Raw genomic sequence first — 14,502 nt, 5'->3', positions numbered from 1 at the left:
CACATAAATACTGTGGCTACAAGAGCAGGTCAGAGGCTGGGAATTCTGTGATGAGTAACCCATCGCCTGACTCTCCAAAGCCTGTCCACCATCTACAAGGCATAATTCAGGATTGAGGATGGAATACTCTCCACTTGCTTGGATGAGCGCAGCTGCAACAACACTTAAGAAGTTCAACACCATTCAGGACAAAGCAGTCTGCTTGATTGGCACCCCGTTCATCACATTCAGCATTCACTCCCTCCGCCACCTGCACACAGTGGCAGCAGTGTGTACCATCTACAAGATGCACTGCAGCAACTCACCAAAGCTCCTTCAACAGCACCTTCCAAACTTGTGACGACTACCAACTAGAAGGAAAAGGACAGCAGATGCATGGGAAGACCATTATCTGCAAGTACATCTCCAAGCCACACAGCATCCTGACTTGGAACTATATTGCTATTCCTTAACTGTCGCTGGGTCAAAAACCCGGAACTCCCTTCCCACCAGCACTGTGGATGTACCTACACCACATGGACTGTAGCGGTTCAAGAAGGAAGCTCACCACCACCTTCTCAAGGGCAATTAGTGATGGACAACAAATGCTGGCCTTGCCAGCGACACCCACATCCCATGAAAGAATAAAAAAAAGACCTCTTGACATCACTGCACTTTGCCTCGAAGTGTTTCTATCAGTAGCAGAACCTTAACATTAATTTATATTGAACAGTATGACATAGGAACAGCAATAAACAATTCAACATCTCTACTTTGTTCTCTCATTCAATTAGATCATAGTTGATCTGTGTTTTAATCCCATTTTCCCATCTTGGTTCCATATCCCTTAATATCTCCTAACAAAAACCTATCAATCTCAGTTTTGAAATTTTCAATTGATCCCCAGCCGTAACAGATGTCTGGTGGAGAGAGATCCAAATGTCCACTGCCCTTGGCATGAAGGAATGCTTCCTGTCGTCACCTCTGAATGGCCTAGCTCTCATTTTAAATTTATGCCCTCCGATCTGAACTCTCCTTCACCAGATGTAATAGTTTCTCACTGTCGATAAACCCTGTCAAAAACTTTGATCATTTGGGTGAATATTGATGATTGTGCAATGTTGCTGATTCCTATCCACACATGAACACTTCAGAATCACAGAATCACAGAATAATACAGTGCAGAAGAGGCCCTTCGGCCCATCGAGTCTGCACCGATGCATCAAAGACACAATGCAGAGGCAGAGCAATGGAGATGGAGATATAGAGAACCAGCAGTGAAATACTAATTTACTTTTCACTTCATGAATTCTACATCATCTAAACACCAGGGGATAGAAATTATCCTTAGAGGTCGGATCGAAAGCATCTCATGGGTGAGTGAGTCGAGTTAAAATCAGGTGGGGAGGTTCGGTGCTGTAATTCAAGCAGCCCAATTTTCTAATCATTAAACTAAATGGAAGGGAAATCAGATTTGCTGCCCAATACGCATGTAATACTTCTCTATGAAATGCACCCAATTCCCAAATAGGAAAATCCACCCCCGCAGTTTTCAAACAGAATTGTACACAAACCAAATATTGTTAATATATATTCAAAGTGCTGCATTTACCTCAATTGGTTCAAAAAATAAGAGCAATGACAATTGTGGGAAGGCGTCTCTTCCCACTGCCACACTGTTACCTCTGGTCTCCCCCAAGGATCTATCCTTGGACCCCTCCTATTTCTCATCTACATGCTGACCCTCGGCAACATCATCTTAAAGCACGTCAGGTTCCATATGTAAACTGGTGACACTCAGCTCTACCTCACCACCACCTCTCTCGAATCCTTCTCCATCTCTAAATTATCAGTTTGCTTATCCGACATCCAGGATGAGCAGAAATTTCCTCCAATTAAATATTGGGAAGACTGAAACCATTGTATTCGGTCCCTGCTACAAAGTCCATTCCCCAGCTACCAACTCCATCTGTCTCCAGGGCAATTATCTGGGGTTGAACCAGACTGTTTGCAACTTAGGTGTCATATTTGACCCCGAGTTGAACTTTCGATCACACGTCCGCACTATGAGTACGATTGCCTATCTCCACCTCCGTAACATTGCCCGACTTTGCCCTCCTTCATCTTATCTGCTGCTGAAACCCTCACCTATGCTTTTGTTACCTCTAGACTTAGCTATTCCAATGCACTCCTGGCTGGTCTCCTACATTCTACCCTCTCTAAACTGGAGGTCATCCAAAACTCTGCTGTTTGTGTCCTAACGCGCGCCAAGTTCATTTCACTTCTCACCCCTGTGCTTGTTGGCCTATATTGGCTCCTGCTGTGATTCTAAAATTCTTATCTTCATTTTCAAATCCCTCCACAGCCTTGCCTCTACCTATCTCTGTAATCTTCTCCAGCCCCACAACCTTCCAAGATAACTGCGCTCCTCCAATTCTGGCCTGGTGAGCATCCCTGATTTTAATTGCTCCACCACTGGTGGCCGTGCCTTCAAGCTGCCTGGACCCTAAGCTCTGGAATTCCTTCTCTCAATCACTCGGCCTCTCTACCTCGCTTTCCTTGTTAAAACCTACCTCTTTGACCAAGCTTTTGGCCATCTGCCTTAATATCTCCTTATGTGGCAGTTTCAAATTTTGTTTTACAACACTCCTATAAACACCTTGGAGCATTTTATTATGTTAAAGACACTATATAAATACAAGTTTTTGTTGTTGCTGAAGGACTGTAAGACTAAGTTTGGATGGAGTTTAAGCTAAAAGCACATCATTTAAACATTTCTACAAATAGTCATTTGGTTGAACAGAACTTGAGGATTGCTGAAAACAGAGACATTTTGTCAAGCTTTTCATCTTACACTCATCAGGACAATCGGCAAAAATATCAAGGTGAGGGAAAGCAACAAATTTCTAAATGTGTTGCTTTCCTTTCCATTGGTATTCTTGTGAGTTGTCTTGATGAGTGCAAGACGAAAAGCTGTGAGAAAATGTCTCTGTTTTCAGCAATACTTAAAAATGTCTATCGAAGCATGCTCTGTTAATATCGCTAAATACTGAACCAGAGGCATTTGGTAAAAAAGGAAAGGTGTAAATTAGTTTCTCTTTTGTTCAGATTTCTATTCCTTGGTCTTTGAGACTAAAACTCCCATCCTAAAAACACGAGGTATTTAATATTTTGTATAACGCAGTTTTGAAAGTAATTACGAATTTACTATTTTTATCCAAACATTGCGTTTGCAACCATGAAGGAAAATGCAGAAGGAACTGGAAGGCAAAAATATGACTTTGTGTGATATTGTAGAACAGGTGACACTGAGCCAGCTACAGAAATGGAAATAAAAACGGGGAGAGATGTGAAACGGGTTACAATTCGTTATCACCTGTTCTTACACTATTGTACAAAATCAGCATCTGTTGGTTCAGAGAACTGAAAAGGTTGACATCAGCAGGGAGTGAGTCAAAAATCAACTGGAGAAACTTATATAAAGCTGAATCTGAAATATTTATTCGAGGTGTTACCTTACCAATATATGAAGCAATCCCCATTCCTCAATCAATCACATGTTAAGTGTTAAGCTGCCCGGGCAGTCAGCGAACATCCTCTCACCTTGTTGCTGGTTCTGTTAAATCCGATGAGAAACAGCAGCTCAGCCAGGAACAAAGTGAGGCACAGGTTGGTGTGGATGTTACTGGTTGGACTTCGAAGCTCAGGACTGAAGGTGAACGTGATGATAGTGAGTCCCAGACACATCAGCGATGGGATTATTCCCATGTAGGTGATGATGGAGAGAATGCGGTGAGAATGAGTCCACACCTATTGAGAGAACTCAGTGGAATTTAATACAAAAATGGCTGAAATATCGACACTGACAAGTAAGGGTGTTGTCTCAGACATCACCGAACTGCAAATGACAGCGAGCTGTTCCAACAACTGTCAGATGGTGGTTTCTGTCCACACGAATCTCTATATAAAGTTTCGCTCATTAACTAGATTAAAACCCCAATTGAATGATTGGCCTGGTATTTCCACGAATGTACAATCAACAAATTGGGCGCAGAACATGCCCAAAGGTAAAATCGTCCCATGAATTGGTGCAAATCAGTAGCATAAGCAAACATAATCAATTCAGAACTGGAACAGAACCAATGGGGCCTTAAAGTGCTTGTTTGGTGTCGTCTGAAAGGGAAGGAAATATATATTTCCCTTCTGAGTAAGCCTGGAGACCACAAGGTAAGTAGCAATTCTGGAAAGATTCCAGTGGATTGGCAAACTGCAAATGTAACAAATCTATTCAGGAAAGGCGGGAGACAGAAAGCAGGAAACTATAGGCCAGTTTAGCCTGAAGTTTGTTATTGGAAAACTCCTAGAATCCATTATTAGGGACATAGTAGCAGGACATTTAGAAAATCATAATACAATTAAGCAGTGTCAACATGTTTATATGAAAGGGAAATTGCGTTTGACTAATCTATTAGAGATCTTTGAGAATGTAACAAGCAGGGTGGATAAAGGGGAACCAGTAGATGTGGTGTATTTCGATTTCCAAAAGGCATTTGATAAAGTTCCAAATAAAAGGTTGCAACACAAGATGAGAGCTCATAGTGTTGGGGTAATATATTATCATGTATAGAGGACTGGCTAACTAACAGGAATCAGAGAGTCTGGATAAAACGGTCATTTTCAGATTGGCAAATTGTAACTATTGGAGTGCTATGAGGATTGGTGTTGGGGCCTTAACTATTTTCCCAATCTAGATTAATGATTTAGATGAAAGGACTGAGTGTGTTGTAGCCAAATTTGCTGATGGGAAAGTTGTGAGGAGGACACAAAGCACTGGATTTTATTCTGGTGATGAGGATCCTGGAAGTGGACCAGAAGGTGGGGGGTGAACCTGCCTCGGCCCTCCGTCGGACCCCTGTTGTTATTTAAAGGTGGGCAGGCAATTAACTGCCCACCGCTGGGGACGCCGTTCCTTTAAGGGACAAGCTCACACCTCCATGAGCTGCTGGCAAATTGGAAGACCAGTAGCTCTGCAGTACCGGCAGTGCCACTGGGAGCAGTACTGAAGACTGCAGAAAAGTGGTGAAGACTCCGGGAAAGGTAAGTGGGGTTGGGGTTGTCAGGGCCATTCAGATCAGTCCGGGCAATGAGGTCAGGTGGGTGTTGGTGAAGGTGCAGTGGGTGGTCTTCCGGGGGAGGGGGGGGGGGCGATCGCTGCTAGGGTGGGGCCGCTCCAGAGGCCCTGGGTTGCCCCTAAAGGAACCCCCCCCCCCCCACCCCCAACGACCATGCTAGGAAGCTGCCAGGTTTTACCCGATGCTGTCTGCCCATGGCAGTGGACCCCACTTCCTTTTTCAAAATTGAGATGGGGGGGTGGGTGGAATGTGCAGGAAGAGTCCCCTAATTGGCTACTTAGGGGCCTCAATTGGCCTGGGCCAGAAAGTCTGTCCTTTGCCTTCCTCACCCCAGACAAAATGGCAGGGACCCAGACAACATCAGGAATGGTGCTCCCTGCCATTTTGTAAGCCCCCCCCCCCCCGCCTCTGTGCCCACCTCCAAGGGCAGCACAAAATTCTGCCCAAAGTGTCTGAAAAGGGACACAGATAGGTTAAATGAATGGGCAGAAATTTGGCAGATGGAGCATAATGTGGGAAAATATGAGGTTATCCCCTTTGGTACCTGGGTGTTCTCGTACACCAGTCGCTGAAGGTAAGCATGCAGGTGCAACAGGAGGTAAAAAAGGCAAATGGTATGTTGGCCTTCATAGCGAGAGGATTCGAGTACAGGAGCAGGGATGTCTTACTGCAATTATACAGGGCCTTGGTGAGGCCACACCTTGAATATTGTGTGCAGTTTTGGTCTCCTTATCTGAGGAAGGATGTTCTTGCTATAGAGGGAGTGCAGCGAAGGTTTACCAGACTGATTCCTGAGATGGCAGGTCTGACATATGAGGAGAGATTGAGTCGGTTAGGATTATATTCACTGGAGTTCAGAAGAGTGAGGGGGGATCTCATAGAAACCTATAAAATTCTAACAGGCCTTGACAGGGTAGATGCAGGAAGGATGTTCTCAACGGTGGGGGAGTCCAGAACCAGGGGTCATAGTCTAAGGATACGGGGTAAACCTTTCAGGACTGAGATGAGGAGACATTTCTTCGCCCAGACAGTGGTGAGCCTGTGGAATTCGCTACCACAGAAAGCAGTTGAGGCCAAAACATTGTATGTTTTCAAGAAGGAGTTCGATGTAGTTCTGGGTCTAAAGGGATCAAAGGGTATGGGGCGAAAGCGGGAACAGGTTATTGAGTTGGATGATCAGCCATGATCGTAATGAATGGCGGAGAAGGCTCGAAGGGCCGAATGGCCTGCTCCTGCTCCTATTTTCTACGTTTCTATGTAGGAAGAATAGAAAAGAAAAATATTATTTAAATGGAGAGAGACTACAGAATAAAGCCTGGCTCGACCAGGTAACATCCAACCCAAACCTGACCCGAGCCCGAGTCCTTTAATTGTTTTTAAATGCCTGACCCGACCTGAAAATAACAAACATATGAATGAAACAGGAAATAAATCATAGATTAAAATGAAATCAATACAATACAAAACAGTACAGTCCAGCCCGACCTGACCGAGCCCGAATGCTGGACGTAGAATACAGACCTGACTCGACCTGAACCCGACACATGTAGTCAGATTTGGTCTGGTTCGGGTCGGTAACCAGGCTTTATTACAGAATGCTAAGGTGCGGAGGGATCTGGGTGTCCTTGAATGTGAAACACAAAAAGTTAGCATGCAGGTACAACAAGTAATTAGGAAGGCAAATGGAATGTTGGCCTTTATTGCAAGGGGAATGGAATATGAAAGTAGTGAAGTCTTGCTACAACTGTACAGGGTATTGGTATGACCACACCTAGAGTAATGCATACAGTTTTGGTCTCCTTATTTAAGGAGGGACACACTTGCATTGTAAGCAGTTCAGAAAAGGTTCACAAGGTTTATTCCTGGGATGAAGGGGTTGTCTTATAGGGGAAGGTTGAACAGGTCGGGCCTATACTCATTGGAGTTTAGAAGACTGAGGTGATCTTATTGAAAAACATAAGATTCTGAGTGGCCTTGACAGGATAAATGCTGAGAGGATGTCTCCCCTCGTGGGGAAATCTAGAACGAGTGGGCACAGTTTCAGAATATGGGGTCTCCCATTTAAGACAGAAATGAGGAGGAATTTCTTCTGAGGTTCATGAATCTTTGGAATTCTCTATCCCAAAAAGTAATGGGGGCTGAGCCATGGAGTATATTCAAGGATGAGATAGACAGATTCTTGAATTATAGGGGTGTCAAGGATTACAGGGAACAGGCAAGAAAGTGGAATTGAGGCCAAGATCAGAACAGCCATGATCTTATTGATTGGCGGAGCAGGCTCGAAGGACTATATAGCTCACTCCTGCTCCTATTTGTTAGGTTCTTATGTAATGTACTCTGTATCTTACAAACTTTTAAAACTTAGGCAGGATATATTAGCCTCGGAAAGTGTGCGGCAATGATTCACCAGAATTATATTCAGGGTTAAGTTATGAGGACAGGTCACATATACTTGGCTAGTATTCCTTTGAACATAGACGATTGAGGGATGATCTGATTGAGATGTTTAAAATATTAAAAAGCATTCATTAGGGTAGATACAGAGAAAAGATTTCCTCTGGTGGGGGAATCAAGGGCGAGGGGACATTATCTTAAAATTAGAGCTAGGCCATATAGGAGAGAAATCAGGAAACACTTTTTCCCACACAGGGTCGAGGAAATCTGGAATTCTATTCCCCAAATGGCTGTGGATTGTGGGGATAATTGAAGCTTTCAAGACTGACATCAATAGATTTTTATTTTGTAAGGTTGTCAAGTGATATGGGGCTAACATGGGTAAATCATGTTGAAGTACAGATCAGTCATGATCGAGTTGAATGGTGGAGCAGTCTGGAAAAGCTGAATGATCTACTCCTGTTCCTATCTTCCTATCTCTCACAGAAGTCCTTTACAGAACCAAACCTGCAATGATTCACTCTGCAGTAATTCAGCGTGAAAAAATGTTTCCCACTGAAGGGAGGCTTGTGGCTTTGTGGTTCCGTCTTTCTGTGTAAAACCTTGTTCTCCCTCAATGCTGAACTTGCTACCACGTGGAGTGGTTGAGGTGAATAGAAGAGATGCATTTAAGGGGAAGCTCGATAAACACATCAGGGAGATAAGAATAGAAGGATATGTTGATGGGGTTAGATGAAGTAGACGGGAGGAGGCTTGTGTGGAGCATTAACCCCAGCAGTGACCTGTTGGGCCGAATGGCCTGTTTGTGTGCTGTAAAATCTATGTAAATAAGTGTTTGGAATACATTGTCCAATCTTGATGCGTGGTATTGCTGGAATTATCAGGGAATTTGATCTACAAGGAAAATTCTAGGTGGTGAGTTGAGTCCAAAGGAGATTCCAATTGTAGGACTGTGATAAATGACCTTCCTAGTTCTGGTGTCGGGGAGAAGAGTCTGCGAGATTGAAGTCAGATCTACACAAGTGGTTCCGGACTCGTACGTCAGGACTGGACGCTTGGGACGTTTACTGAACATCAAGGAAGACAAGTACCTAGTTAGACGCACAGAATGGATGAGTATTGAGGTCACGTGGCTAAAGCCTCCACCACACTCAACCACAAAGCTGGTTAATTAAGGCCACAAGTTGCTTCGGCAAACTCGGCCAGCACTGTACTCAACATCGTAATAGGGGTGACCCTTTTAATAATTTGTGGCGGACGTTTAAACCCTTTACACAAATCTTCAATTACTTTCGTTTATATCATGTGTTTAAGCAATTCACAGGAGCGTAGTCAGTTACAATAGATGACCAAGGGTTGGTCAAAGAGGTGGGTTTTATGAAGAGAAAGGCAGAGAGGTTTGGGGAGGGAATTGCAGAGATTGCTCCAGGCACAGCCACCTATGGCAGATGAAAGGAAGTGGTGGATGAATAAGAGGCTAGGTTGGAGTAATGTAGAGTGTTTGGAGGGTTGTAGAGCTGAAGGAGGTTACAGAAATACGGAGAGGGCGAGGTCATAAAGAGATATGTTTACCTTCTCACTCCAACCATCCATCCGGCAGGGATATTGCTGCTGGTGGCCGGCACTCTCGCGCCTTCAGATCCCCATCTGAGGTTCGGAGGTGGAACACTGGTGGGGAGGGGGGAGCAGGTTAAGTTTCTCAGTGTGGGGGGGGGGGTGAGGTGAGCGGGGTCAAAGTAATATCATTGGTGTAGGGGACGGTGGGAAGGGTTAAAGTGTAAAGTTTATGTACTTTGTTGGAGTAGGGGTGAGAAGGTCAGGTGGGCAGGGGAAGTGTTTTACAGGGTGAGAGGGCAAATCATTAATTTTATGATTATTGGAGGGGTAGGAGAGGGGCAAATTAAATGCATTGAAATTATTTCACTGCATTTACCTTTAAAAATTAAAATTGAATGGAACGGCTCGGAGCCTTTTAAAAACGGCATCAGCACCAGCACAAAGCCGGCTGATGCCATTGCCAGGGTCGGACCACCTGCACCCCCCTCCACGTCATCGGGGTGGGTGGTCCACCCACACTATTTAAATGAGCCGCTGTGCTGAATATCACGGCGGCTCCGTGACATGTGGTCTGTACGGGCAGACCGCCATTACCTTTGTCCAGCTCACTGAATCAGGCAATGGTGTGCGATAATTCCATCCACCTTATATGGGCAAAGGTTGGAAATGCCTCATCCTTATCGTCATTGGATTTGTATTCCAGATCTTTGCAGTTGGGGATCACTTGAGAGATAAATGCAGCCTAATGTTTGGTCCTGAGCACTACGGACCAAGGAAATCCCTAGTTTCAATCCCTGGCTGTGCGTTGAGTTTGCTATTCTCAGCTCGGGCACAAGGGAGCTGTAACGTCCCATGAGGTCAAACCTGCCAACACTCAATGGTCACGGATTTGGTACCAGAGGTAAGCCAATAAACCACCTTGTCAAGGGCAATTAGGGGTGGGCAGCAAATGCTGGTCTTGCCAGCTCACATCCCACGAAAGAATAAAAAGAAATGGAGAACGCACAGTCTAGCAAACAGCTGGCACAGCCGAGATGGGCCAAAGGGTCACATTCCACACTGGAAAATTCTTCTGTTCTATGTGACTGCACTCCATCATAAATCACTGCTTTGAGAGATCAGAACATTGAAAGTGAAAGAGGATTACAGATTTGCCAACAGGGGGAATGTAATCATAAACACTGCTGATATCGACATACTCTCTTGACAGGATGCTGCAAACCTCCCTTACACGTTCAATCCGATTTCCGGGACATAATGTATAAAAAAAAAAGTAAAAACAGTGGAGTGTACACGTAACGAAATACCTTAACATCAAACTGTGCCACCAAAATGGCGAAGCTGGAGAGGTGATAACATGTGCAGGTTGTGTGTGTTTGATTGGAGTCTTGCAGATTGCAGCCTTTGGGAGACCAATAACTTGCTTCTGCTGTGTTCTTCCAGTAGGTACACACTGGCTCAGCAGCGCGGTCATATTCCTGTAAAACACATACAAACATTTATCTGATGCAGCTACCAACACTTCGCCCAGTGAACCCTGTAAACTCCTGAGAAGGTTTCTCTGAAAATCCAGGATCCTGAGCAGCATTCACCTGTCCTCTTTCGAAATAGTGCCATGGGATCTTTCCCCTCTATCTGAAAAGGTAGACAGAGCCTCAGTTTAACAGCAAATCCAAAAGACAGCACCTCCAACATTGCTGCACTCCCTCAGTACTGCACTGGAGTGTTAGCCTGGATTGTGTGCTGAAGTCTCTGGAGTGGGTCTTGAACCTAAACCTTTAGACTCGGAGGTGAAAGTAGTTGCACCAAATGTACACCTAGGGAGAAAGCTTTGAGTCTGCTGATGGCCTGGGTCATCACATCTGCATATTAACTTGAGGAGTCAATGTCTTAAAGCTTGTGTAAAACGGGTGCAACCTCCATAGATATTAGGGTGTGATATTTTAAAAGGACAGCTCTGGATGGACACTGCAGCAGACGGGGGAAAAAGCAGGTAAGTGAGCAACAGTAATAGGAAACGGAAAATGACGAAAACACTCAGTGGGTCAGGCAGCATCTGTGGAGAGAGAAACATCTCAGGCCCAATGAGCTTTGAAAGATATGGTGTTTGGTTCACTCACTTGACTGCCAGCCAATGGGTTCACGCAACCAAACAAGGTCAAAGGTCAGCCCTTGTCGTATGGCGAAGCGGTGACGGGCACAGCAGGGTGCCACCAAACGCGCCACCCATGTGCAGAGTCCCTTCCCGCTTGGCGATGGAGAGATGGAGAGACGGGTAATCTGTCTGATCCCCAACTAGTCCAATTCTCTCACCAACCTTTGTGTGTTTGAAAGTGATGTTGATGGATTCCAGCAAAGTTTGGCCCTTTTTCTTTCCAATCGTCGCTGAAACCACTTTTGAGACCAACTGAAATGTCGTTGACTTTTCACCAGATTCCTCCTTTTCCTCATCTACCAACTCCTCATTCAAAATGGCTCCCATGTTGTTATAGGAAATGAAAGCCAAGGCAGCAGTTCCTGTCACCAGATCAAAAACAACAGGTTAAACTGGAAGGATCTTCCCAGCACACTGATTCATTGAACACTTAGCTGGATTAATGTTCCTCTCAGGCTGTACATGGAGGTGTCAGCCCTGCTTCAGTGGGGAGTCTCTCTTGACTCTGAGTCAAAGGGTCACAGGTTCAAGTCCTGTTCCAGAAGGCACATAATGTACTCTGACACTCCCTGTGCAGTACTGAGAGAGTGCGGCACTCCTGTAGGTGCTGTATTTTGAATGAGAAATTAAACTAAGACCTGGTGTCCTGGCCAACATCACTAAAACAGATGATCTAATCATTATCAGCTTGCTGTTTGTGGGAGCTTGCTGTGCGCAAATTGGCCTCCATGATTCTTACACTATAACAGTAACTTCACTGCAAAAGCCCAGTGCTGGCTGTAATGTACTTTGAGATATCCTGAGGGCATGAAAGGCGCTATAGAAACCTTGAAAATACCATGGTGTGTTTATGACAGGTTAAATGGGCTAGCAAAAAACCCATCAATTGTCCCAGTGACTGCGCAACTGAATGGGTCAGTTTCACCTGATTGGTAACCTCCAGTGACCGTCCTCCAAAAGATGCTCATGGTGTTGATGCCGGCTTGTAGTCTCAGTCTGTCACTCACGGGCGGGTCCTCCACTCCAATACGACGAATGTCAATGTCTAAGAGATGGACAAAACACATAGCTCCTTGTCTGTCACGTTACTTCCTCAGCTAGTTCAGCCTCATTGCTGTTACTTAGTCCATGCAGCAAACCCAGCACTTTGTAGCATTGAGAAAAGTACCAGTCTTTGGGAAATATCCTATGCACAGGAATAGCTATGATTGAATCAACTTTGTTATTGAAAGAATTATTCAAACTATGAGGGATTGTGGAGAACAAAAATCAAATGTTGGTAATGGGACTGTGAATGGAAGAAATAAAAGGGAATCTTTAACCTGCTGTTATTCAGCACCATCATTAATAATTCAATAGGAAAATTGAACACGATCTTTAAACACTGATGAACAGGTTGGGGAGCAAAATGGTTTATCCCTGACTCTAACTGAATTGGACCCATCACCAAGGGCTGTGGGCATTAGTCTGCGGAACTGTTCAGGGCAGTCAATGGAAGCAGAGGGCAGGAGTGTTGTAAGATCATGTACACTTCTCTCATGGCCTTGCCCCTTCCTATCTGTGTAACTTCCTCCAGCCCTAACACCCTCTGAGATCTCTGTGCTCCTCCAATATGGGCTTCTTGTGCATCCCCGATTTACTTCACCCTCTATTGGTGGCCATGCCTTCAACTGTCTAGTTACCAAGCACTGGAATTCCCTCCCGACATCTTTCCGCTTCTCCACCACACTCTCCTCCTGCTTCTTTTCACCTATCCTGATATCTTACGTGTCTCAGTGTCAACATTTTGACTGATAGCAGTCAAGAGAATATTTTATGGCATGAAAGGTGCTATGTAAACTGTTATTGCTAGTCTCGCAGCTACACTCTCTGATCAGGAGATGGATCTGCTAGTCTATGTTTACAAAACCCTCTGTTCTCTGACCTCGGCTGGTGATTTGAGATGTTTTCAGGATGCATCCAGCCTTTCAAGAGATTTGTTAAATGTAGCTCAGGGTAAGTTGGTAAAGTGTCCCCTTCCAGCACCTGGTTAACTTGGCTCGGAGATATACTGCTGGCTGCGTCGAGGCAAAGTACTGTGAGATGACCCTTGGGTTGGGGGAGGGTGGAATACCACTGCATTTTGGGTAGGAATGGGGACCAATTTCAGTCATGTACTGCTACTTTCTCCTTGATGCAACACTGGCAATATAACCACACTCTAAACTATCTTCTTTGCTATGAGGTGAGCTGTCTGGGCCTCCACACTAATATACACAAGGCCCCATCAGTGAGGTCCAGGACAGGCACGTGTCTTGGATATCTGAAGAATAGAAACATACTCCCCTTCCTGCCCACAGGAGTGTGGGCACCAGAGGCTCCAGTACTAGTGGGTCAGGCAGGTACTGGGGATGTGCCCAAAGTGGCAAATGAGGTGCCCTTCCACTGACTCCACGACCTCTGGCAGGGTCCACATGACCTGTTTTTCTGGACCTGCTATGGAGGAATTTTTGAGCTTCCAACTGCTGAGTGTTTCTGCGTCTAATACCCAGTGTCACTAGAACCTCCCGGTTACCGATATTTGGGGTTGTTAACTTCGTCACAGGCCCTTTGTGTGATTGACGTGCTTCAGTCAGTGCAGCAACTTCCACCATCTCCAGCAGTTCGGAGGCAAAACCGAGTCGCTTGTTCTTCTCCAAACCATTCCACAGAGAATCGTTGCCGACAATATCGCTTGCAGATGAAATGAAGTTCTGCGGGTAATTCAGGTTATGGGTCATTGGAACGTACTTAAAATGGAATCTGAGACCAGCGTCATTTATTCACACATCTGGGGCCTGACAAATTCCAACTCCTGAGGCAGGTGACTCCTGAGGGTGATGGGGGTGGGGAGTGCAGCCTGGAGGAGGGGAAGATGCCTCATAAAGGTAACTTTTAAAAAGCATCAAGGCAATTTCTTGAGCAGAGTCCCTTTAAGACTGGCTGGTTCGGCTGCTCATGAGCTGCTCCAATCACAGAGCACAGTTCTTGCTGCTCCACTTGGACCTGAATTTCACCTCAGTGTCCCTTAACCAGGGTTTGGACCCCTGACTCACAGTGCATGTCACCCAACATGCTTCAGGTAGTTGCTCTTGACAACTAAATAGCCCCACTTCAAACAGAGTGCCTGGTCTACCTGCAGGACAGCAGGAGTTTGCGACCCAGAATTTGCAGGCCCGGTGACCATTTTACACCCGAGAACCGGACAAAGGTGAATCCACTTTCTCGCTCAGAGAATCTTCACCAAGGACCAGAATGTAAAGGCAA

General features: G+C 45.2%; 1 protein-coding gene across 5 annotated transcripts in view; it reads right to left on the bottom strand.

Moving 5' to 3' along the window:
- Positions 1–14,502, bottom strand: part of LOC137355624 (adhesion G protein-coupled receptor E3-like) — a 71,099-nt gene that overhangs the window by 13,122 nt on the left and 43,475 nt on the right. For all 5 annotated transcript variants that reach the window (XM_068020981.1, XM_068020980.1, XM_068020982.1 and 2 more), the window contains 5 exons: positions 13,772–13,949; positions 12,143–12,262; positions 11,380–11,579; positions 10,370–10,540; positions 3,583–3,789 (listed from right to left, as the gene is read on the bottom strand). In XM_068020981.1, the coding sequence (XP_067877082.1) occupies positions 3,583–3,789; positions 10,370–10,540; positions 11,380–11,579; positions 12,143–12,262; positions 13,772–13,949 (876 nt within the window). The remainder of the gene's footprint in view (positions 1–3,582; positions 3,790–10,369; positions 10,541–11,379; positions 11,580–12,142; positions 12,263–13,771; positions 13,950–14,502) is intronic.

Source organism: Heterodontus francisci, chromosome 43 (genome assembly GCF_036365525.1).
Source record: "Heterodontus francisci isolate sHetFra1 chromosome 43, sHetFra1.hap1, whole genome shotgun sequence".
Taxonomy (NCBI): Eukaryota; Metazoa; Chordata; class Chondrichthyes; order Heterodontiformes; family Heterodontidae; genus Heterodontus; species Heterodontus francisci.
This window is presented reverse-complemented; position numbering and strand designations above follow the sequence as displayed.